The sequence below is a fragment of the Chionomys nivalis genome, chromosome 8, assembly GCF_950005125.1.
Source record: "Chionomys nivalis chromosome 8, mChiNiv1.1, whole genome shotgun sequence".
NCBI classification, from domain to species: domain Eukaryota; kingdom Metazoa; phylum Chordata; class Mammalia; order Rodentia; family Cricetidae; genus Chionomys; species Chionomys nivalis.
Window position 1 is genome coordinate 86,687,668 of NC_080093.1, and position 23,392 is coordinate 86,711,059.

The 23,392-nt window shown below is 37.8% G+C and overlaps 1 protein-coding gene across 1 annotated transcript in view; it reads left to right on the forward strand.

The window, feature by feature from the left end:
* The window catches only part of Sbf2 (SET binding factor 2), a 403,356-nt gene that overhangs the window by 134,696 nt on the left and 245,268 nt on the right, over nucleotides 1-23,392 (forward strand). The window contains 1 exon segment of the mRNA XM_057777079.1: nucleotides 20,235-20,372. Coding sequence (XP_057633062.1) covers nucleotides 20,235-20,372 — 138 coding nt within the window.

The window sequence follows — 23,392 nt, forward strand, 5'->3', positions numbered from 1 at the left end:
TGCTGGTAACTTTAGTAACTTTTTTGGGGTGACAGTGTTTTATTTTTAAGATAGGTTTCTCTATGTAACCCTGGCTGTCCTGGCACTCACTATGTAGACCAGGCTGTACTCAATCCACTTGCTTCTGCTTCACAAATGCTGGGATTAAAGGCACTCAGCTCACTATAATAACTTTTAATATATGTTCATATCCATGAAGGAAGCTGTCACTACAATCAAGATAATGGAGCAAAAAGTTTCTCATGCCTCTTTGTAATACTGTCTTCTAATCACCCTCTGCCTCTGACAACAACCATTTTGTTTTCTGTCTCTGGAGTTACATAAATTGAATGATATTCCTCAACAGATGTATCTGCCCATAATATATACATGGACTGTATTTGGAAAAGAGAGTCTGAAATGTAATTAAGTATTTAAAGACAGATAATCCTTTATTAGCATGTGTCCTAGTCACTGTTCTATTGCTGTGAAGAGACACCATGACCAAGGCAACTCTTACAAAAGAAAACATTTAATTGGTGATTTGCTTACAGTTTCAGAGTCAGTTTCAGGTCTGATGTCATCATGATGGTAGGGAGCATGGCACCAGGCAGGGTGCTTGAGCAGGTGCTTGGGAATTTTACATCTTGGTCCACAAGTAGCAGGCAGAGACGGGGGGAGGCCCACTGGGCTAGGCATGGGCTTTGGAAACATCAGAGCCCACCCCCAGGGACACCTCCTCCAATAGCTCACCTAATCCAAGTAGGCTGCACCTCCTAATCCTTCCAAGCAGTTCACCAACTGGAGACTAAGCAGGCAAGCATATGAGCCTTTGGGGCCATCTCATTCAAACTGTTAGCATGAGACCTAAATACAGTTAAAAATGTCTTTTGAAGAGAAGAGATAATGTGATTGAACGAGGTAGAGATTAAAGTGATACCACATAAGACAGGGAATTCCAAGAATTGTTGGCAGCCACCAGAATGAAGGTGAGCAGCAAAAAGCTTCCAGGATAAACCATTTATGCCAGCAACCTGATTTTGAACTTTGGCCACTAGAACATTAATAGAATAAATTTCTGCTGTGGTAAATCATTGAATTTGTGCAATTTGTTACAGTAGCACTGCGAGATCAGTTTGTAGCCTAGTGTAGTAGTACACACCTTTAATCCCAGTACCCAGTAAGCCTAATCTCTGATTTCTAGGTTAGCCTTGTCTACAGAGTGATTTCCAGGTTAGCCAGGACTATACAGTGAGGCGTTGTCGCAAAACTTGGTTTTGCTATTTGGTGTGATGATAGCTCAGTGAGTAAAGGTGTCTACTGCCAAGCCTGACAGATCCTTGAGACCCAGGCTGTAGTGTTGGGGGCGGTACTTGTTGTTTCCTGGCTGCTTAGCCCTGAAATAATCACATAGAAACTATATTAATTAAAGCACTGTTTGGCCCATTAGCTCTCACTTCTTATTGGCTCTTACGTCTTAATTTAACCCATTTCCTGTGTATTGCCACATGGCTGTGGCTTACTGGGCAAGATTCCAACTGCCATCTGTCTCTGGCGAGGGTCCATGGCTTCTCTCTGACTCTGCACTTCTTTCTCCCAGCATTAGTTTTCCCCACCTACCTAAGTTCTGTCCTATCAACAGGCCCAAAGCAGCTTCTTTATTAACCGGTGGTATTCACAACATACAGAGGGGAATCCCTCATCACTGTAGAAGGGGAAAACTAACTTCTACAAGTTGTTCTCTGACCTACACATATGAATATGGCACGTGAGCCTACACACACCCAAATAAATAAGTAGAAAAACAAGCAAATAAATAAGCATGCTGAAAAAACTTGAAGGCTAGAGAGCTGGCTCAGCAGTTAAGAGCACTGGCTACTCTTCCTGAAGACCAGAGTTCAGTTTCCTGTTCCCACATTGTGGCTTACAGGTGTCCATAACTCCAGTTCTAGGAAACTAGTGCTGTTTTCTGTTTTCCTTGGGTTCTAGGCACACATGTGCACAAATATTAACACAGGTTTCATGCATACACATAAAATAAAAATGAATCTAAAAAGTTAAAAGCTAATATTATTTTAAGTGTTCTGCAGTTTTTTTTTTTCCTTTAAGGACTAATACACATTAAAAACAATTAGTTAAAAGCCACTATTATTTTAATTTTAGTTTGTGACTTCAGAGTTTATTTTATGCATAATTTAAGAGATTAGGTAGGAACCAGAAAGGTGACTCAGTGAGTAAATTTGCTTGCTATGCAAACTCGATACCCTGAGTTTGATCCCTGGAACTCATGTAAAATAGAAACAGAAAACCAGCTCCACAGACCTGTCCTCTGATCTTCACACATGTGCTTTAGCATGTTTCTGATTTTCCCATAATATACTTACACAGATGTAGGCGGAGGCTGCTTGTTCATTTCCTGGATCCCCAGACCCAAAAAAAAAACCATACAGAAACCGTATTAATTGAAACACTGCTTGGCCTATTAGCTTATGCATATTTCTAGCTATCTCTTATATCTTAAATTAACCCATTTTTTAAATTTATTTATTTATTTATTTATTTATTTATTTATTTATTTATTTATTTATTTATTTATTTATTTATATTTTCGAGACAGGGTTTCTCCGTAGCTTTTGGTTCCTGTCCTGGAACTAGTTCTTGTAGATCAGGCTGGCCTCGAACTCACAGAGATCCGCCTGCCTCTGCCTCCCGAGTTCTGGGATTAAAGGTGTGCGCCACCACCGCCCGGCTAAATTAACCCATTTTTATTAATCTGTGCACCCCACATTCAAAGGAAGATGGTTCATCCTACTAAATAGTTCTTCAAGAGTAATGAGGGTCAGATATATTGGAATTTGAGCAAGTTAATAAAATTCCCTAATTCTTGATTATTTCATCAGAATTTGTTGAAATTTTTCCTACTTTTTTTATTTAGTGATATCTTACTTATATTTGTGGGTTCTGCTTAAATAACGTGTAGTTATAATTATTTTTTTGTTTGTTTTTTGTTTTTTGAGACAGGGTTTCTCTGTAGCTTTGGAGCCTATCCTGGAACTAGCTGTTGTAGACCAGGCTGGTCTCAAACTCACAGAGATCTGCCTTCCTCTGCCTCCTGAGTGCTGGGATTAAAGGCTTACGCCACCACTACCCGGCATCTAGAATATAATTCTATTCTACTGCATGGTTTTAACTGTTTAATCCAGAGTGAGAATGAGTCAGTATGTCAGCTCCTTTAAGCTGAGTAATATATAGAGTAATATATAGTTTATAAAGGATATTTATTTTCTTGTTGGGCAGTGGTGGCACACACCTTTAATCCCAGCACTTGGGAGGCAGAGGCAGACAGATCTCTGTGAGTTTGAGGCCTTCTAGTCTGCAGAGCAAGTTCCAGCACAGCCAGGGCAACACAGATACAACCTATCCTAAAAAATCAGTAATAACAACAACAAAAATTATTTTTCACAAACCAGAAGTCTGGAAAATTCTGTCAAGGCACCAGCAGGATAGTTGTCTGTTGAGGGCATGGATTTAGTTTCCAAGGTGGTACTTGTTACATTGTCTTTCAGAGGGTACACAAACCATTTCCTCTAATGGTGGAAGGGGCCAAAGGGTAAACTTGCTCCCTCTAGCCCTTTTATAGAGTTTTCTAATCCTATTCATAATTGAGCCCTTTCACAGTGACTTAAGCACTCCTTAAACACTAGCTCCACTTGCTAGTGTTATTACACTCATTATTAAAGTTCAGCACATAAATTTGGGGGCAGCAGTCTTTAGACCATCACAGAATAGTCGGGTCTGGAGAGAGCAGAAGCAATCAAATGCTGCAAATGTGCTGGTTTATTTCATCTTTTTTCTTCCTCAAGGCATCTTTATAATAAATACCCAGGGGTGGTTGTGTGTGTGTGTGTGTGTGTGTGTGTGTGTGTGTGTGTGTGTGTGTGTGTGTGTTTTTAAATAGCCTATAGTCCTGTCAGCTCATTTGGTTCTTTATAAAATAGTTTTCTTAGGTGCATGGGATGGCTCAGCTGATGTAAGCACTTGCACTGCAAACCTGATGACCTGAGTTTGATCTGTGGATCTCATGATATGAGGGGAAATAGCTGGCTTCCAAAGATGTCCTCTGATCTCCACATGGGCTTGCCCAAACTCCGCCCTTGCTCATAATAATGATTATTATTACAAAGATAATAACATTTTTAGAAAGTTTAAAATAATTGCTAGGTGATTCAGAAGCTCAGTCTTCCTGTAGATGTTGCACTGTGGAGCTGCCTTTCTATGTGAACAGGAAGGCAGGACTTTTCTTGACTTGCCTTGTGTGTGCTGCTGCGGTTGCTTTGTTCTCGGCCTTGAACAGTTCCATCACTGTGCAGCTTTCTTCTGAGTATCATGGGCTTGTGAGAAATAATGTAATAATAGTATTTTGAAATGCCTTGTGGGATACATAACCAGCGATTTAGATTTAAATAACTGACTCTTGCTAAAGTAATGGCTATAGCTAAGAGGTTTTGGCTTATTTCATTGCTTTGTCTTTTGTTATTTTTAAATCAGAACCTTGACTTATAAAGACAATCTAGTTCAACAACTAAAGATAGGAAAACATCTTATTTTCTTTATATACTACATCTCATATCAGAACTGGAAAATTTGGATTCACCTCAAGTTTTTATTAAGATATGGTTTTAATTCTATACCTTTGATCTGTAAGACTTGGTGGTACATTATCTGGCTTTTAGAAAAATGTAATTTATCTAGATTTTTTTTTAAAAAAATAGTATTTAAAATACTTAAAATGTATGTGGAAGTTATCTTTGTTGTTGAATCAGTGTGGCATGGTTCATAACTCATGGTTCAGTTTACTTTTGAAATAGTTCACTATTTAAAGTAACTTAAGCAATGGTAGATAACACTAAGTTATTTAGGTATTTGCCTTTGGTCTTAGCCTGATACTTTACTTCTCAGATTTTGCATGGTTGTTTTTACTGGGGACATTTTGTTCACCTGTGTAATACTGCTTTCAAGTTTAGATTCAGACAGCAGTAACGTGATTTTCAAACTTTGTGACTGTATGATCTCTTGAGATAAGAATTCACATCCTCTTACATCTTCATGCAGTTGTTTTTTAAACTTTCTTTTGCTTTGTTTTTGTTTTTGAGATAGGGTTTCTTTGTGTAACAGTCCTGGCTGCCCTGGAACTCGCTCTGTAGACCAGGCTGTCCTCAGTCTCACAGAGATCTGCCTGCCTCTGCCTCCCTGAGTGCAGGAATTAAAGGTGTGCGCTACTGTACCCAGCTGTTTATTAAACTTTTTTTAAATTCTTTGTGTTTTTCACACCATGCATCTCCATTGCATCCATTTCCCTATCCCTTTGTATCCACCTTCTGCTTTTGCAACCTCCCCTCCCCCAAATTAAATAAAATTTAAGAGAAAAAAGGAAGAGAGAGAGAGAGAGAGAGAGAGAGAGAGAGAGAGAGAGAGAGAGAGAGGAAGAGAGGAGGAGGAAGACAAAAAAAATCAGTCTTGTCATGGAAGCTACTGTAGTCTAATACAGTAAGTCATGCAGTAAAACCCTCTTTGCTAAAGAGTCATTGGTCTAGTTTGAGGCCTCTGGTTTCTGCCACATTGTTGACAATGGACCCTCACTGGAATGCCTCTTTATTATACTACTGTTGCCCTGTCTTGTGGAAATCCTGCCACTTTTGGTCTGCAGGACCAGTTCCTTCACATGCTCCAGCAGATGACAGTTGGGGTGGATGTTGGAGTGGGCCAACACAACCCTGTTTCTGGGCCTGGGTAATTGCAGAGTTGGTCAGCCCACCAGCTTTCCCTCATCCTCACCACCAGCGTAAGCTCTTCTGCATTGTACTGGCAAGTTTAACCCTTGCAGTTTTGATCAAGGAGCAGGACAGTTCTGCTTTCACGTCCTTAGGGTCAGATCGCTTACACCTACACCTTCAGGGTCAGCTCTACTGCATTGCTCAGGCATGGCATAGGGGCCACTCTCCTGAGTGCTGCAACTGATGAGGGGCAGGGCCAGCTCTCCCACCTGCCTTTGGTGTTGATGGAGGGGATATCTCTTCCCTGTCCATGCTGCTTCTTGACAGACAAGTAATGGCTACAGCTCTCCCTGCTAACAGCTACGGTGCTGCATCACCCACACCTCTGCCAACAGAATTGGCTCTATTGTGCTGCCCAGGCAAGGTGCGGAGCCTGCTCTCCCTAGTGTTGCAGCTGGTGGAGGACACAGGCAGCTCCCTGCCCTTATGACTTCAGGGCCAGCTCCCTCACCCCCCATGCTGCCACATGATAGATGAGTGATGGAGACATATCTCCCATGCTGGCAACTTTGGGGATGGCTCACCATTCACACCTGCCAATGGGGTTTGTTAATTAAAATTTTAATAAATGTTTATTTGCTATGGAATATGACTAATCAAATAGACCATGTGCTTTAATTTTTTTTATTCTGTGCCATTTGATTGGCTGTAACAGCAGTTGTTATCTTAAAAATAAGTTTTTGGACTTGAGTGATATTCCTTTTATTTGGAGTACAAATGTTTAGTCCTGTCATAGTTTGCTTAAAATGGCAAGTTAGGTGTTGATTACCTTTTTAAAAAAACATTGAACTGTGTTTATTTCATGGTGTGTCACATTCTCTGTACACATTTAGCATTCTGATGTGATTGTAAGAATAATCATTTTAGTACTAGAATAGACTAAATTATGTATTTTGTTTCATTTTTAATATTTTCTTGACACTTAAATACAGTAACTTAAAGAAGTTGCTGTTATGCCCCTGAAAAGCTAACCTTGTTGATAAATGGTATTACCCCATATGCCAGTCCCCGTCCTCCCTTCTGAAGCGTCAGGAAATAATGATGTTAATATTCATATACTCATTGATCTGCAAAAATTGTATGCAACCAGTACCTAGAGACTTACTTATAAACAGCCATTATAGGAATTTGGGTTTAATTGTTTAAAATGCATAGCTGTATATTAAAAATTATTTCTAAGTGAAATGAAACTGTAGGGATATAGCCCCACCCATTGGGGGCGTGTTCGCCTTGGGCTAATGTTTACTGATAAATCTGCCGGGCGTGATCGCAGCAGCCCTTTTTTTGCTCTGCTTCTCCTGTTCTCCATGGGAACCTGTGGTCCTGTAAGTCTATTTCCTTATTAAAGCTGTATATATTTTTATAATCTTTCTGCATTCATTTACGCCGCCACATGAAACATTGTGTGTCTAATTTTCAGTAAGAAATTAAAATATTTACAAAAAAGTGCTATTTTTATTTATTACAGTTCACGTGGAGGTAGGTCATAGGACAGCTTGTAGAACTGGTTCTCCTACCACGTGAGCTGTTTTTACTCAATGAGCCATATGACTGGCCCTGTGTATAAGAATTCTTTTTTGATATATGCCAAGGAGTACTTTTAGAAATTCAACCCAAGCACTCTTTTTTGTTTGTTTGTTTGTTTGTTTGTTTGTTTGTTTGTTTTGGTTTGTTTTTTTGCGACAGGGTTTCTCTTTGTAGCTCTGACTCTCCTGGACCTCTGTAGTTCAGGCTGGCCTCAAACTCACAGAGATCCGCCTACCTCTGTCTCCTGAGTGCTGGAATTAAAGGTGTATGCCACCAGCACCTGGCAAGAGTTTTCTTAATTTGTGTGTGTATTCCCTACTGCTTGTAATTTGAAACTTGTGCATGATAACAATTTATAGTATTTACTTTTTCTTCTTTGGTGCATTGTGATTTCACAGTATTACAAATAACAAGAATTCAGCATGGTGGCACATACCTGCAAGGCTGAGGAAGGGAAAATACCAGTTTTAAAACAGCTGTGGCTTCGTATGAGACCCTATTTCCAAGACAAACCACAGAAAGCTACCAATTGTGCCATTTCAATTTTTAAGGAATATTCAGTAATACTTTCAGGGAAATTATGGACATCACAGATATTTGCAGAACATTTTATCCAAATACAAAAGAATATATCTTCTCAGCAGCTCATGGCACTTTCTTCAGAATTGACCACATACTCAGGTATCAAGGAAGTCTCAACAGATATAAGAAAATTGAAGTAGCACCCTGCATCCTATCTGGCCACCACTGATTAAAACTGGGTATCATCAACAATTGAAAGCTTACTACCTGATATTGCTTGGGTGGCCAAGAACCTGAGACTAGATAGCTCAGGGACTTAGGGTAAAACCAAATACTACTGTCCTAAAAAAATTTTTTTTAAATAGCAATAAAATGACTCTTAAGACATTCTCCTATATTCATAAGTCAGAATCTTACTTAGCCATCATCAGAGAAGCTTCCTGTTGCTGCAGATGGGAACAAATACAGAGACCTACAACCAGACATTCTGCAGAGAGTGAGAGATCTTGATCACTCAGCCCTAACTCGAATGTTTCCATCAGATCCCTCCCCTAGGACTCAGGGCACCCCTTGGAGAGCCCAGAGGATAGAGAACACCAAGAAAGCAAGACCCTCTAGATGAACATGGTAGGTGCACACATGAACTCACAGACTGAGCCAGCATGCACAGGGCCTGCAAGGGTCTGCAGCAGATGAGGTCCTAGAGCTGAAAGAAGTGGGTACATTTCCACATTTCTAACCCAGAAGCTATCTCCAATTGATGACCACTTGCAAATAAACATTTAATTTCCTCCAGGTGACTCTCACAGGGGAAACAAACTACCTTTAAGAGCTGGCCTCATACCCTATATTACATGGCCAAGAGAAAATGAACTCAGTGGCATCTTTGGAGGTGCCTTGTCTCATAATATCATGTCAGAGCTTCCCCACCCCACTCCTCTCTCTTTTTAAAATAATTTAATAAAATTTTACTTTATTTTATAACACTGCAAGTCCCGTGTGTGTGTGTGTGCACGTGCGCGTGTGCGTGTGTGTATGTATGTAGCCAATTTTGTGGGGTATTTGTTTTTTTTTTAAACATAGCTCCTTTTATTGATTCTTTGGGAATTTCACATCATGTTTTCCAATCCCACTCATTTTCCAGTCCCTCCACGTCTACTCTCTATCCTCTACTCCTATAGCTTCACCCAAAAATAAAATTCAAAACAAAACATTTCACTCCGCTGTCTTTCCTGCCTCTCCATCACATGTTCCTTTGTTGTAGTGGCCTTGGGAACTGCAGTATATCGTGCAGTGTACCTTTTCGCTCAAACAGCTTTACTTACATATGTTCATTGCAATGAGTTGTTGGTCTGGTTCAAGGGTTTTGGTACATCATCAATACTGAAACTTCTTTTGAATATCCTGCTGTTGTCCCAAGTCACGGAGATCATGTGACTATGGTTCCACAGGACCAGTCTCTTCACATCGTGCAGCAAGTCATAGATGGGGTAGATGTTGGGATATGCCAACTCAAAGTCCTGGATTCAGGCCTGGATAGTAGCTGAGATGTCAGTCTGGGCCTCCACTGGCACTGCCTCCCTCAGGTGAGGGTCAGGGCCAGTTTTCCTGTGCTCACACCATTGGTGCCAGCCGGGGTTGAGAGGGCAGTTCTTCAGCTGAGGTGGTGAGGGGTGGGACCAGTACTCTGGTGCCCAGATCGCCAAGGCCTCCTTTATCATTGTCCTCACTGATAACACAGGCCATGCACATTAACACTGACCCCAGCTGCCACCAACCCACACATGGCTTTTGGCTGCAGCTTGGGATGGACATCACCATGGCCTTGGATGGCAGGGCAGGTCACTCAAGTTAGCTTGGTCTTGGTGTCAGCCTGACCCTCAGACATCAACATGGCCTGAGGTGGTGGCTCAGTCCACAGGCATCCCTATGGTCTTTGATGGCAACATGACATGGACATCAACACAGACCCTGCTACTGTAGCACGGACCCAGTCATGACTCTCAGTGGGAGCAAAGGCCTGGACATCATATGGCCCTAGGTGGTGTGTAGGCCACCTATATCAGCTTGTTCCTCACTGCCTTCTCATCTTCAGTCCTGCTCTCTCCAGTTTACAAACCACTTGGTTTCTTCTTCTCTCCCATTTCTCCACCACATACCTGTTCGTAGTGGCAAACACCTGCCTGGTTTTGTATTATACTAATCCCAAGTGTGCAAGTGAGTGTGCTTCTTTATCTGTATCTGTTTTTGTTTTGGTTTGGTTTTTAGTTTTTTCAAAACAGGGTTTCTCTGTCTGGCTTTGAAGCCTGTCATAGAACTTGCTTTGTAGACTAGGCTGGCCTCGAACTCATGGAAATCCACCTGCCTCTGCCTCCTGAGTACTGGAATTAAAGGTGTGTGCCACCACTGCCTGGCTTTATATTTGTTTTATGTGCTTTTTCTTGGCCTCTTTTCCTTTTGTTTGTTTTAATCTATTCTGACTTTTTTGTCTTACTGTATTTTAACTTTATTTCATTATTGTCCCTTAGATGCCTGTTTTTAAGGAGAGACAGAAAGAGGGTGGACCAGGATGGAAAGGGAGGTGGAAGGAACTCTTCAGTTTCTCTCTTCGATGTTGATAAGTTTTTATCATGAAAGTCTTTTACTTGCTTGTTTAGTGTTACACAATCAAATATTTTATTGTGAATTATTTGTTTTCTTGATTTTTTTCCTCATTTTGTTTGTCCTTTGTATATAGGAGGGCTACTGATTTTTGTGAGTTAATTTTGCATCTAGCTACTTTGCTGAGTTTATCACCTGTAGAGAGTTCCCTGGTAGAGTTTTTAGGGTCACTTACGCATATTATCATATCATCGGCAAATAAAGATACTTTGACGCCTTCCTTTTTAGTTTGTCTTCCCCTGATCTCTTTCAGCTGTCTTATTGTTATAGCTAAGACTTCAAGTTCTGTATTTTTAATGGGTGTGGAAAGAGTGGACAACCTTCTCTTCTTCCTGATTTTACTGGAATTATTACTTTGAGTTTTTCTCTATTTAAGTTGAAGTTGACTATGAGCTTGCTGTAAACTGCCTTTATTATGTTCAGGTATATTACCCCTTGTATTCCTAATCTCTCCAAGACTTTTATCATGAAATGGTGTTGAATTTTGTCAAAAGTCTTTTCTGTATCTAAGGAGATAGATGATCATGTGCCTTTTCATCTTTCAATTTGTTTTTATTTTTATTTTATTTTTACATTAAAAGATTTAGTATTTATATCATTCCTTCATTGTGCTGATGGTTTTACAATAATTATTTTGAAATGTCATTTCTTTTTTGATCTGTCAAAATTATAGTCAACACTTTAGATCTGAAATTTTAAGAGGAGAAAAGTTAGATTTGGTTTAGCATATCTGCCTAATTCCCAGGGTTTAGGTAAGAGGGAATTGTCTTTTGACCATTTTATTATACTAATTTTAGTGGTTTAAAGTGCCTTTTCTTTGTCTTTTTTTCTTCCTTTTTTGAAATTCGTCTCACTATGGTTAGCCTACAAATTATTGTATAGAACAGGCTGCCCTCTAGCTTTTGGCTAACCTCCTTCTCCCTTTTCTCTTAGTGCTGGGATTACAGTTGTGTGTCACCATACCTGACTTCATCTCTTATAGTTTTAATTTTTTATTTTTAAATAATATTGTTTATTCCCTTGTTGGTAAGTGGTTTGGGCCCACTGACTCTTCTTTCACTGTGTGTGTGTGTGTGTATGTGTATTTAAATGTGTACAACATAAAATTTACTAATTAAGTGTATAGTTACATGGCAGTAAGTGAGTGAATGGAATTGGAAACTACTTGGTTTTCTTTTCTTTTTTCTTTTTTTAATTTTTTTGGCCTCTGAGAAGTTTATTTGTCTTTACAATATTATTACTTTTAAAAATCTATGAAACAACTAATAAAATTAATTTCTTTTTTTTTCTTTATTTTATTCTTTTTTACTTAAAATTTTCGCCTCCTCCCCATTTCCCATTTCCCTCCCCCTCCTCCCACACAGCTTTGTATTAAATCTTGGTTTCTCTTGGTTCTGATGTTTGGCTTGAGACATGCCTGTATTGTGGCAGTTGGTCTCTTTCTCATCTGTGAACAACTGATTTTGATGTTGCTGTTTCAAGGGAAGTTTCTTCCTTATATGGTTTATTTTAATAATGTAACATGGAAAAGTGTCTTATCCCAGGCTGTGTTTCAAATGTTGTTACCTCTGAAGATCCAAAGAAACACCCATTTGCTATCTTCCAGATACATTCAGACTGAGCTTTTGGATTAGAACATTTTGTTCTGTTTGTTCTCTCTTTCTTTCTCTTTTTTATTTTTTTTCAAGGGATGAAGACAAACAGCTTTAACTAGATAGCCATCTCTGGTTGTTGCTTCTAACAATAATATTTAGTGGGCAGCCAGTATTCTGCAAATGCCTTTCTCAGAAGGACTGCATTAAGTAAACAAGCAGTAAACATTCTGGTGACTGACAGATGATAGCGTCTAAAGTTATCCCACTGCCCAAATCAAGCTAAAACATTGTTTCTGTTTTGGTAAATAAAACCCATCTTGTTTAGACAGGTCTTATCAAAAACAGTGTTAACATTTCATACCAAACATTGTTATGAAGCTCATGAGAACTAAAACTAACAAATCTGAACTGCTCGAATCATATTTCATTAGTTCTTTTTAGCTGTGTGTTTTGAGTCATTTCCAAATCACAGGTTCTCCAGTGTCCTGTGTTTTGAAGTAACATCTATTGTGTGGTGCTCCAACCAGTCTGCATTTGCAGCAACACTTAATTCAGTTTTACTCTGAAATCTCATCTGTGGCTTGAATTGTACTTGGAAATTTATTTTATTTGCTCTTCGGTGTATGAAGGATAATTTGATGCAGGTGTTTTCCGAGGTTTGTGCGCTTTGTATCTGAGTGAATTCTTTATCAGGTACCAAGGAAGAGAACAGAGGCTAAGAGATGTGACCATTATAAACCCTTGCCCGAGTCCACAGAATAGAAAGATATTATTTATATATATTTCAAGTCCACGTTTTCTTGAATTATTTTTATATTTAAGTTAATAACCATGTTTCATTGAAATCTCCAGAAATACCAGACAGTGAAGTGAAAGGGAAACGCTTCATTTGTCTTAATTGTGTTTTCAGTTCTGAAGACTGCAGGTGGCATATAATAGTTTCTCAATAGAGTAACTGAATCAGTTGCTTTTAACATGAGGGTCACCATCACTTACATTCATACTATTCCTTTCTCTCTCTCTCTCTCTCTCTCTCTCTCTCTCTCTCTCTCTCTCTCTCTCTCTCTCTCTCTGAATCATCCTTTGAAAAATGGTACCTCTGTTCCCTCTCCCATTCAACTGGTTGTGACTCAGGCTCCTCCAAGTTTCGTAGATTCCATTTGTCAACTCCCCCCTGTTCTTTAACGTAATATCGAAACTGTGAAAATGATACTGATTACCTGTAAACTTGAATACCACTGCTGCAGTTTGGCCAGCTCTATAGCATGGTTACTACTTCAGCACTAGCCACTGTACTAATCATTGACATGCATATTATTTAATCCTGATTGTGAAATGAGAGATATTTCGTGTTCAAGAAAAACTGAGGTTCAGAGAAAACAGGAAATTTCACCCAAACAATACTCTAAATTAGGGGTCAAATCAGGACCTACATCTTACCTGTTTTGTGGCAAAAGCCATGAGATAATCACATTTAGCCTTCTTTATGAACTCGTTAATACATCTGTTAAGCTGCCGTAATGTTTACAGTAAGGGAGTTTCACTCTGTGAAGAGACTAGATTGATAGCTCCGTTGTAGAGCACTTGTGCAGCATGTGTGATGTCCTAGGCTCAATCCTCCATTTAAAACAAAGCCACACGGAAAAGCAAACAACCCACAAATCAAAAACAGGAGTCACTGTTCTTTGATGTTTTAGTCTATGTTCTTTTTAAAATTTAAATTAATTGGAAATTCATTTTATTATTTTGTTTTATGTGCATGTGTATTTTGCTTTGATGTGTCTGCACCATGTATATTTCTTGTGTCCAAGAAGGGTATCAAAGCCCTTGGGACTGGAGTTATAGACTACTTTGGGCCACACCATATGGGAGCTGGGAATTGAACCCAATTCCTGTGTCGTAGCAGCAAGTGCTCTTACCCAATGGACCATCTCCTCAGTATCAGTATGTCTTTCTGAAACACAAAGTACTTAAAAAAAAGGGGTGGGGGGAACCCAACCACAATGTCATTATCATACCTAACAGATAAGAGATCATTAAGATTACCAAACATTTAATCTTCACATATCTGTTTGTGGATGTCTGTGAATATTACTCATTTACTGTCTTTCTACAGTGTTTTTATTTGAATTATCATCAAAACAGTGAGGATATGTGCATTTGGAAGATGAGCCTTTTAACTATGTTTTTTTCTTCCTCTTCTTTGTTTTGTTTTAGTTCTTAAAATAGTGGGTTTCTCTTTGCAGCCCTGGCTGTCCTGGAGCTCGCTTTGTAGGCCAGGCTGGGCTGGAATTCAAGATCTTCTTGCCTCTGCTGTCTGGGAGCTTTAAATGTTTCTTAATTTATAGTTTTTCTCTTTTCTCTGATTTTTTTTCCTTGTAAGTCATTTGTTAAAGAGAGTATTTTTTAAATTTTCAATTAATAAATTTAGTACTTTCACTTAAATGTTAAAATATTTCAAATAATTTTAATTCCTCTTAATGAGAAATATAGGAAATACATGTAAATATTTATTAAGCCTACCTTATTTTTCTTTTTTTTTTTTTTTTTTTGGTTTTTCGAGACAGGGTTTCTCTGTGGCTTTGGAGCCTGTCCTGGAACTAGCTCTTGTAGACCAGGCTGGTCTCGAACTCACAGAGATCCGCCTGCCTCTGCCTCCCGAGTGCTGGGATTAAAGGCGTGCGCCACCACCGCCCGGCCTACCTTATTTTTCTTAAGGGGATCTTTATGAGCACTTGTTATGGGAGGCACTCTTGTAAGCTGCAACTGAATAAAGACTTGTTAATGACTGCATACCATGTGTTGTCACAGTTGCTTAGACCTTTTTTATTTCTAAAGTGGCGCTGTGGTTGGAACCTATGACCTTGCATATTTTGGGAAAATACTTTGCCACTAAGCTGCTACATATGTAGTCCTTAGACCATATTGTGTATGTATGTATATATGTAACTCTTAGATCATATTATGGCTCCTTGTGAAGGAGTCAGTTGCCAATATTATACCGATAATTTTTGTTTGAGAATATGGTAATGGAATTATGAGTGGAAAAGCCCCAAGTGATAGCATACTTTCTGTTTGTTATCCAGGAAATGAATAAAATTCCAATGTTTATAGTTTACCAGAAAGGAAGAAGTATTAAAATAGGATGCACCTTATTTCCTCTGTTTAAATAAGAAAAATTTACATTTCCTCAAAAACCAAGGAATTTATATGACTATTGTTAATTTTATATTTTTATTAAAAGTTCTTTTCTAAGACATTATGTATATGTGTTTCTGATTCTTTAAAGGGTATCATTTCAAGAAGTGAAATTTGTTGTTCCTAAAAGACTATAAAATATAATTTTTTAGAATTTTAATTTTCTCTTAAAATATACAAAGTCTTGATGCTCTTATGATTCTTTGAGTCATTGAAACTATAAAAATTTTGTTCTGAGTGACTACAGTTTTAAGAAGTCTCTATCTTACAGAGTTTATGTAAGATATGCAAAATAACTCCATGTTAAAAATCAAAACTAATCCATTATGCCCAGTACTCAGGAGACAGAGGCACACAGATCTTTGTGAGTTCACAATCAGCCTGGTCTACAGAGTGAGTTCCAGGACAGCTGGGATACACAGAAAAACCCTGCCTCAAAAAATAAGACTAAAAACCCAAAATTCAGTATTTTTATGTAATCATATGTTGACAAATTGTGACTTTATGTAGTAGATAAATGTCATTGTACTATTTGAACCTGATTAATTTGGTAATATTTAATTAATTTAATGAACAATACATTCTCCTACATATTTCTATAAATGGAAGCATCAAGATTTACCCAGAAGTCCATAAAGTTTTTTATAGCACAAACTGGCCCTATGACCTTAGCATCCCATAGCCTTAATTTCATTGTAAACTTAGGTTTATGAGTTATGATTAGACAATGATTTTGCAAATATAAAATCTTTGTTTTCAATTCCTTATTTTAATAGCTCTTTAATACATTAGCCACCATTAAATTATCATGTTAATAATTTAATTGTTTATAAGCTTTAAATGAAATAAAAATCAGCAAAAAAGATTGGCTTTAATTTACATACATGCATATTATGGCACCAAAGTGACTACCCCACTCCCTCTGGAGCTCCCTATAATATCCTACTCCCATCTTCATGTCCTTTTTTATGCATAGTGAGTGGTTTTACAAATATGAGGTCTTCTGTATTTCTACTTTAGTTTGTGGAGAGTTGAACTGTTTTACTGAACATGATCTACTTCTAATGTTTGGGTAATGAACAGAGTTAATGTTTGTAATACATCATGCAGAATCCTGGGGTACTGACCACTGAGTACTCCTAACTTGCACCCTTGAGTACCAGTTGCCAAGCTATGCCAAGGTCTTAAAGAAACTTTAGATTAATAAGGAATCTCCTGCTTAGGTATTCCCAGATATATTATAACATATTCATGAGTCTGATTTGTGTGAAGTGGTGAGGTCAAGTCAGAAAGGAGATGGTAAGACCTGTGTATATGTGTGACAAAAGCCGTATTTTTGTCAGTTTATGTGGTATGTTCATTGGTAGTTCTAGACACGCATGTTTTCTCAGTTATTTGAAGGTGGCTAAAACATAAGTCTCAATGTTGTCTGTCAGTTCTAAGCATTTTAAGTTTGCACCTGTGATAGCAGTTGTTTCTCCTGTTTGCCAGTAAAGACACTAGGGAACACAACCCTGAATTTCTTCTATTTGTTTAATGCTTATCATTCTTTTCATTGTCTTTTTGTGACTATCCTGTTCCCAGCTGTCTAAATATTCTTTCACATTCCTGTCAGAAATGTGACTGGAGCCTAGGTTTAAGAGTTGTAATGTCTACTCTCTCCTTGTTTATTAGTTCATCAGCAGACTTTGTGAAGAATTGAAATGACTAAGCCAATTAGCATTATTGTTTTTCAAATCTAGGTCCTAAGGGAAATAACTTCTCATTACATATTAGGGTCATATCCTAATCCCCAAATCCTGTTACTGCTTTTCTGTGATACAGTAAATGTGCATTTGTAATCATAGCTTAAAGCCATTTGTTTTCATGCTTTGAAACATCAGTTTTTATACACTTAGTTGTATAAACTTTATTAACCGGATATTTTCATACTCATGTGTTTCATGAGAGAATATAGATTCATATTTTCCTGTAAAGTTTGAGTCTGATGTTATTTTCTAATACATACTTTGAGATAATTCCTGTGTGTGTTCTAATTTTATATTTGCAATATGGGATCTCACATCTAACCAGTGTATAGGTAACTACTGGCAAACTTTTAGTGAAAAGCTTAGTAAAGCTATCCGACCAGGCTAACCATAAAATGCCGTTGTTTTCTTAACTCTGGTTACATTAAATACAGTTAATATTTAATCAGTTAAGAAATACTTACCTGTTTGAAAAACGATCCTTGGAATTTTCCCAAATTTTGAGGTTAGTACCTTTAATCCCACCATTCCTGTTGTAAACTAGGGCAACGGGGCTGTTAGGGAAGTCTTACGATCGTATCTCTTTGAATGTTTCCTATTTTGCTTTGTTTTGTTTTTGGATTTTTCGAGATAGGTTTCTCTGTGTAGTTTTGGCTGTCCTGGAACTTACTCTTATAGACCAGGCTGGTCTCGAACTTACAGAGATCCACTTACCAAGTACTGGATTTAAAGACATGCACCAACACTGCCCAGCCTTTTCATTTCGTTTTAAAAAATTATTTATTTTTATTTTATTTGTATTGGTGTTTTGCCTGCTTATATGTCTGTGTGAGGGTATCAGATCTTGGAGTTACAGACTGTTAGCTGCCATGTGGTTGCTGGGAATTAAACCCGGGTCCTCTAGAAGAGCAAACAGTGCTCATAACTGCTGAGCCATCTCTCTAGCCTCTTGTAGACTTTTAAAAGGGGTAAATTAAATGTTTGAGTTTAATGATGGCATATACTCCTTTATTAATTACTACAGGTCAGTAATGTATGGTTTTACAGATGTGGATGAAGGCTTCTTACCAGAGATGCTAAATGTGATCATTACCCAAAGATCTTAGTATGCTATCTTTGAAAGATCATTCAGTTTAGTTCAAATAAACTATGGACCTTGTCATTCCGTTAAATTTTTATATTATCTGTATGCATAAAAAATTGAGAAAACTGGACACATATGCTTTTTCTAGTTTCAGGTAGTAAAAAATATCCAAGAACTTATCTAATAGGTCATTTGCTCTAAAAGGATATTTTATTATTCGTGAACTCTTCTATGACAGGTAACTTCAGTTTTATAAGTGAAAAGTTTTGTTTGATAAAGTTAGAACTAAAATATAGTTTTTCCTTTTTGAAACCTCAGTTTCATTTAAAATTCAGTGAAAACAATAGCATTTCTCCTGGGTTATGCAGCTTTTCCAAACCCAACCATCTCCAGATGGACATGTAGTATACCCCATGAGAATATATGATTTGCTTTATGTCACAGGAATAGTTGTCCGACAAGTGGTAACAATAGACCTGGTGATAGGAAATGTGCAGCTTTATTATTTTCAATCAATACCAGCACCTCAGGTCCGATTCTGAGTCAGAAGATGAGGCTGTTATAAAGAAGGATTTTAGAGGGAGAGAGTAATGTTTATATGTATGAAAGTGACTAAAATTCAGCATATACATTTATGAAACCATCAAAGAATAAAAAAATCTAATAATGTATCAAAAATTGAAAGTGAGTAACTGAATTTTGAAAGACACTTCTGAGCTTGTAATAATCTGAATAAACTTCCTGGTTGTCCCACAGGTATACCTTTCTCCTACTCTGTAGTAGAAGCTAAGGTTAGTAACATGCTAACAGCCATTTGCTATAAAACTGAGATTCTCAGGATTTTTTTGGCTCAGTGTTCTATGTGCTCATCAATTGTAAGAACTACAAAAGAGTATTATTCACATAATTTGCTCACATGTTAGAATTTACAATGATTTTTAATGAATCCATTTTATTTTTTAATGTGTGTGTGATATATGCATTCAGGTGTATGTGTGCACTTGTACACGTGAACATGTAAGTTGTGGTGGGTGCAGAGACTAGAGGAGGGTGTGGAATACACCCCTCTATCATTCTTTGTAATATTCCTTTGAGGCAAGGTCTTTCCCTGAATCTGGAACCTGTGTTTTTTGCTAGCAAGCCTCAGTAATTCCTCTTACCTCTCCTTTTAGCAGTGCTGGGGTTACAGGAACGTGGGAGCCATACTTGACTTGTTACAAGGGTGCTGGGGTCTGAATTTTGGTGGTCTGGTTAAACAGCAAGCACTCAGTCATGGAGCCATCTCTGCAATCCCTCACTGACTTTAAAAATTATTGGTTAGCATACAAGGAAGTGGTGTTTCACACATACCCATCATTTCAGTTTATCTTTATTCTTCCCTTACTGTCATTTCTCTTTCCTTTGCACTCCTCTTGCTGGTTGCCTTCCTTCTCGCAAACAATCTCCTTTGTTGCACTTCCTCTCCACCTTGTACCGTGATTTATTCTAATATTTGGAGGAAGAGTTTCTTATTTTGGTGCTATGTTACTACATATGCCAAAAGTAGATAGTCATCTCAGAATGGTTTCTATGGGAAAATTTGATGAATGTTTTCAAAGCTATGAAGCTGTACATGAATTTCGTTTTTATTAGCTGGTGTAGCATACCATATCAAATAGATAAATTTGTGTGTGTGATACATGTGTATATATGCACATCCATACCTGCATTATGAAAGCCAGAGGTCAACAGCATGTACCTTTATTGATTTCTAGCTTATTATTTTTTTTAATCACAGTCTCTCCCTGAATCAGGAGCACACCATTTGGTTAATCTGGCTCATCAGGGAACTCCTAGGATCCTCCTCCTGTCCCCTTTCTAATGTTGAGATGTCAGGCACATGATCACCCTTAGCTTTTTTATATGAGAACTAGGGCTCAAGCTCCGATCCTCATGTGTATGAAACAAGCACCATTTACCCTGTGAACCATTTCCATAGCCCCTCAATTATATAGCTTTAATGACAATGTTATGTTTAATATTTTTATGTATTAAAAATGTTATTTTTTGTTTTAAAATATGATCCCCCCCCCCTTTTTTTTTTTAGTTTTGTCAGCCTGGTGGATGGCATCTGTCCAGAGAACGGAAACAGCCAACATTCTTTGTAGTGGTCCTAACGGATATTGACTCAGATCGACATTACTGCTCATGCCTAACCTTCTACGAGGCAGAGATCAATCTCCAGGTAAAGGAACTACCCTATCCAAGGATGGGGACAGATGGCATTGCAGAATCTTTGAAGTTTCTTATTTGTTTTTGTTAAAATTGAAAATTTCGTGCTCTCTAAAAAGCTTGAGGATGGTATATGTTTAATGTTGGAGAAGGAACAATAAGATAGAAGTTGGCAGGTTAACTGTCCTCACTAAAATAGTGACCGTATTTGAATTATTGTGTCTATGAATTGGTTTCTTTGGTGGTAAACTGTTATTGTTCTCCTGCATGTCTGTCTTCAGGGGATCTTTCACAGGACACAACGGTTGTTATCACAGTGTTTCACATCATTGTTACTCTCTGAAATCCACATGCAAACTCAGGAAACATTTACAGTCCCTTCTCTATAAGAGTAGTGATTAAGTTCCTAGTTTTAGGAAACTACACTAATTTTTCTAATTTAAGCAGAAATATATATGACAAAGTGTTGGGCAATTTATGGAACTTTATGAGGTATGAGCAGGGGTCATATTCTGAGTGTGACCCATCGAAGTGACATTTCTGACCTGTTTTAAAAACCACTGGCATTCGAGGGTGGGGGCTAGATATCAGTCTGTATAACCTCCACCCTAGTTGCCATAGAAAGTTCCATCCCCTTAGTGCTTCCTGACACACACCAGTAACTTCTACTTTGGTGTTCAAAAGGGTTTCTTTGAATTGGTAGAAGACAGAGTCTTATAAAACCCAGTCCTGTAAAGGGAGTCATAAAAATGTAGGGGTTTCCTTGGTGCTGTGCTGGTAGTAACTTGCTGGTTTGTTTTGGTTCTTATTTGATAATACAGAAACTTCACAGAGCTTGGTTTTTGTTGGTGAGCCAATTTATGTTAGTTACTACACTTTTTGCTTTATGTAGAAAAGTATCACCAGTGAGAGGAAAAGATGCTTTTAGAAATGGCCTCACAAATCAGTATTCGCAGTCATAATATATTTCTTAAAAATCTAAATTTTCTGGGTACAGTATCTGGATTTTCAATACAAAGGAGACAAGTTACCTATCATGAAGCAAACTTACATTATTATTCTTTTATAGTGGAAAGTCAAAAGTTCCTGTAGAACAAAATACTTATTGTCTGCATTCCCACAACAAATATAAGTTATCTGCATTTCAGCATATTTTTCTTTGTCATGTCTTTGTGGGAAGCCATATTGACATTTCAAGGCTTTAGGTAGTGGGATCAAACTAAGAAATATTTGCTTTGAAATATTTAATTTAATGACTGTCAGAATATCACTTCTGTTTAAATTCGGAAGTTACATTGTTGATGAGATGGCATAATTTATAAGTCTGTGTCTGTAGTTCCTCTTATCCCAGAAAGTATCTTTATAGTGATGGAAATTGCACGTAAAAGACTGATCAAATTCTTGTTTTGATCATTTCAGTCAAAAACCTGCCAGACTGTTCTGTAATTCAAGTATCACACTATTTTCTTAGTTCACCTTTCATTTTATTTATTTTTTTAATTAATTAATTTATTTATTAAAGATTTCTGCCTCCTCCCCGCCACCCATTTCCCTCCCCCTCCCCCAATCAAGCCCCCCTCCCTCATCAGCCCTAAGAGCAATCAGGGTTCCCTGCCCTGTGGGAAGTCCAAGGACCACCCACCTCCATCCAGGTCTAGTAAGGTGAGCATCCAAACTGCCTAGGCTCCCACCAACAAATTCTCATCACAAAACATTCAGGAAATATGGGACACAATAAAAAGACCAAACCTAAGAATAATAGGGATAGAAGAAGGAGAAGAGTCACAGCTCAAAGGCCCAGAAAATATTTTTAACAAAATTATGGAAGAAAACTTTCCCAACATAAAGAAAGATATTCCTTTGAATATTCAAGAAGCATACAGAACACCAAACAGACTGGATCAAAAAAAAAATCCCCTCACCATATAATAATCAAAACACAAAATATACAGATTAAAGAAAGAATATTAAGAGCTGCAAAGGAAAAAGGGCAAGTAACTTATAAAGGTAAACCTATCAGACTTACACCTGACTTCTCTATGGAAACCATGAAAGCCAGAAGGTCCTGGATAGAGGTACTGCAGAAACTAAGAGACCATGGATGCAAACCCAAGCTACTATACCCAGTCAAGCTATCGTTCACTATCAATGGAGAAAACAAGACATTCCAGGATAAGAACAAATTTAAACAATACATAGTCACCTTTCATTTTAATGATGGTGTTTAGACCTTAAACTAATTCAGAGAATGCAGTATTCTTTATGTCCATTAAAAAAAATGTTTAAAAATGCCTTCATTGACTTCTTTAAAAAAAAAAAAACACTATGTGCATTGGTGTAAATTTGTCAGATCCCCTGGAACTGTAATTATCAACAGTTATGAGCTGCCATGTGAGTGATGGGAATTAAACCTGGGTTCTCTGGAAGAACAGCCAGTGTTCTTAACCATTGAGCCATCTCTACAGACCACTATGTCCATATTCTTTCTTTCTTTTTTTTTTTTTTTTTTTTTTGGATTTTTCTAGACAGGGTTTCTCCGTAGCTTTTTTTGGTGCCTGTCCTGGAACTAGCTCTTGTAGACCAGGCTGGCCTCGAACTCACAGAGATCCGCCTGCCTCTGCCTCCCAAGTGCTGGGATTAAAGGTGTGCGCCACCACCGCCTGGCTATGTCCATATTCTTAATGAATCCCTTGAGTTGTCTAATGGAAACTAAATGCTATTTTGGCTTCTCTCTTCTCTCTTTTTCACATGCATTCAGCCCTCAGATTTGCTGACAGAAAGGTAGTATATTAAGACATCATTGGAGATATTTTAGAAATATGTCTAGAAATTCTTGAACACATATGTCTCATTTTTTGTTTGTACATTGTTTCTTACTTAAAGAGAAATTGCTGACATTACTCATAAACATTCAGATGTCCTTTACCCATATTTATTTAGTGTTAAATAGATAAATTTGCCTCATTGATATATTATCTGATATCTTTTCCCTTTCTCTTCATCTCTCTTCTTTCTTCCTGCTTTTTGTACAAT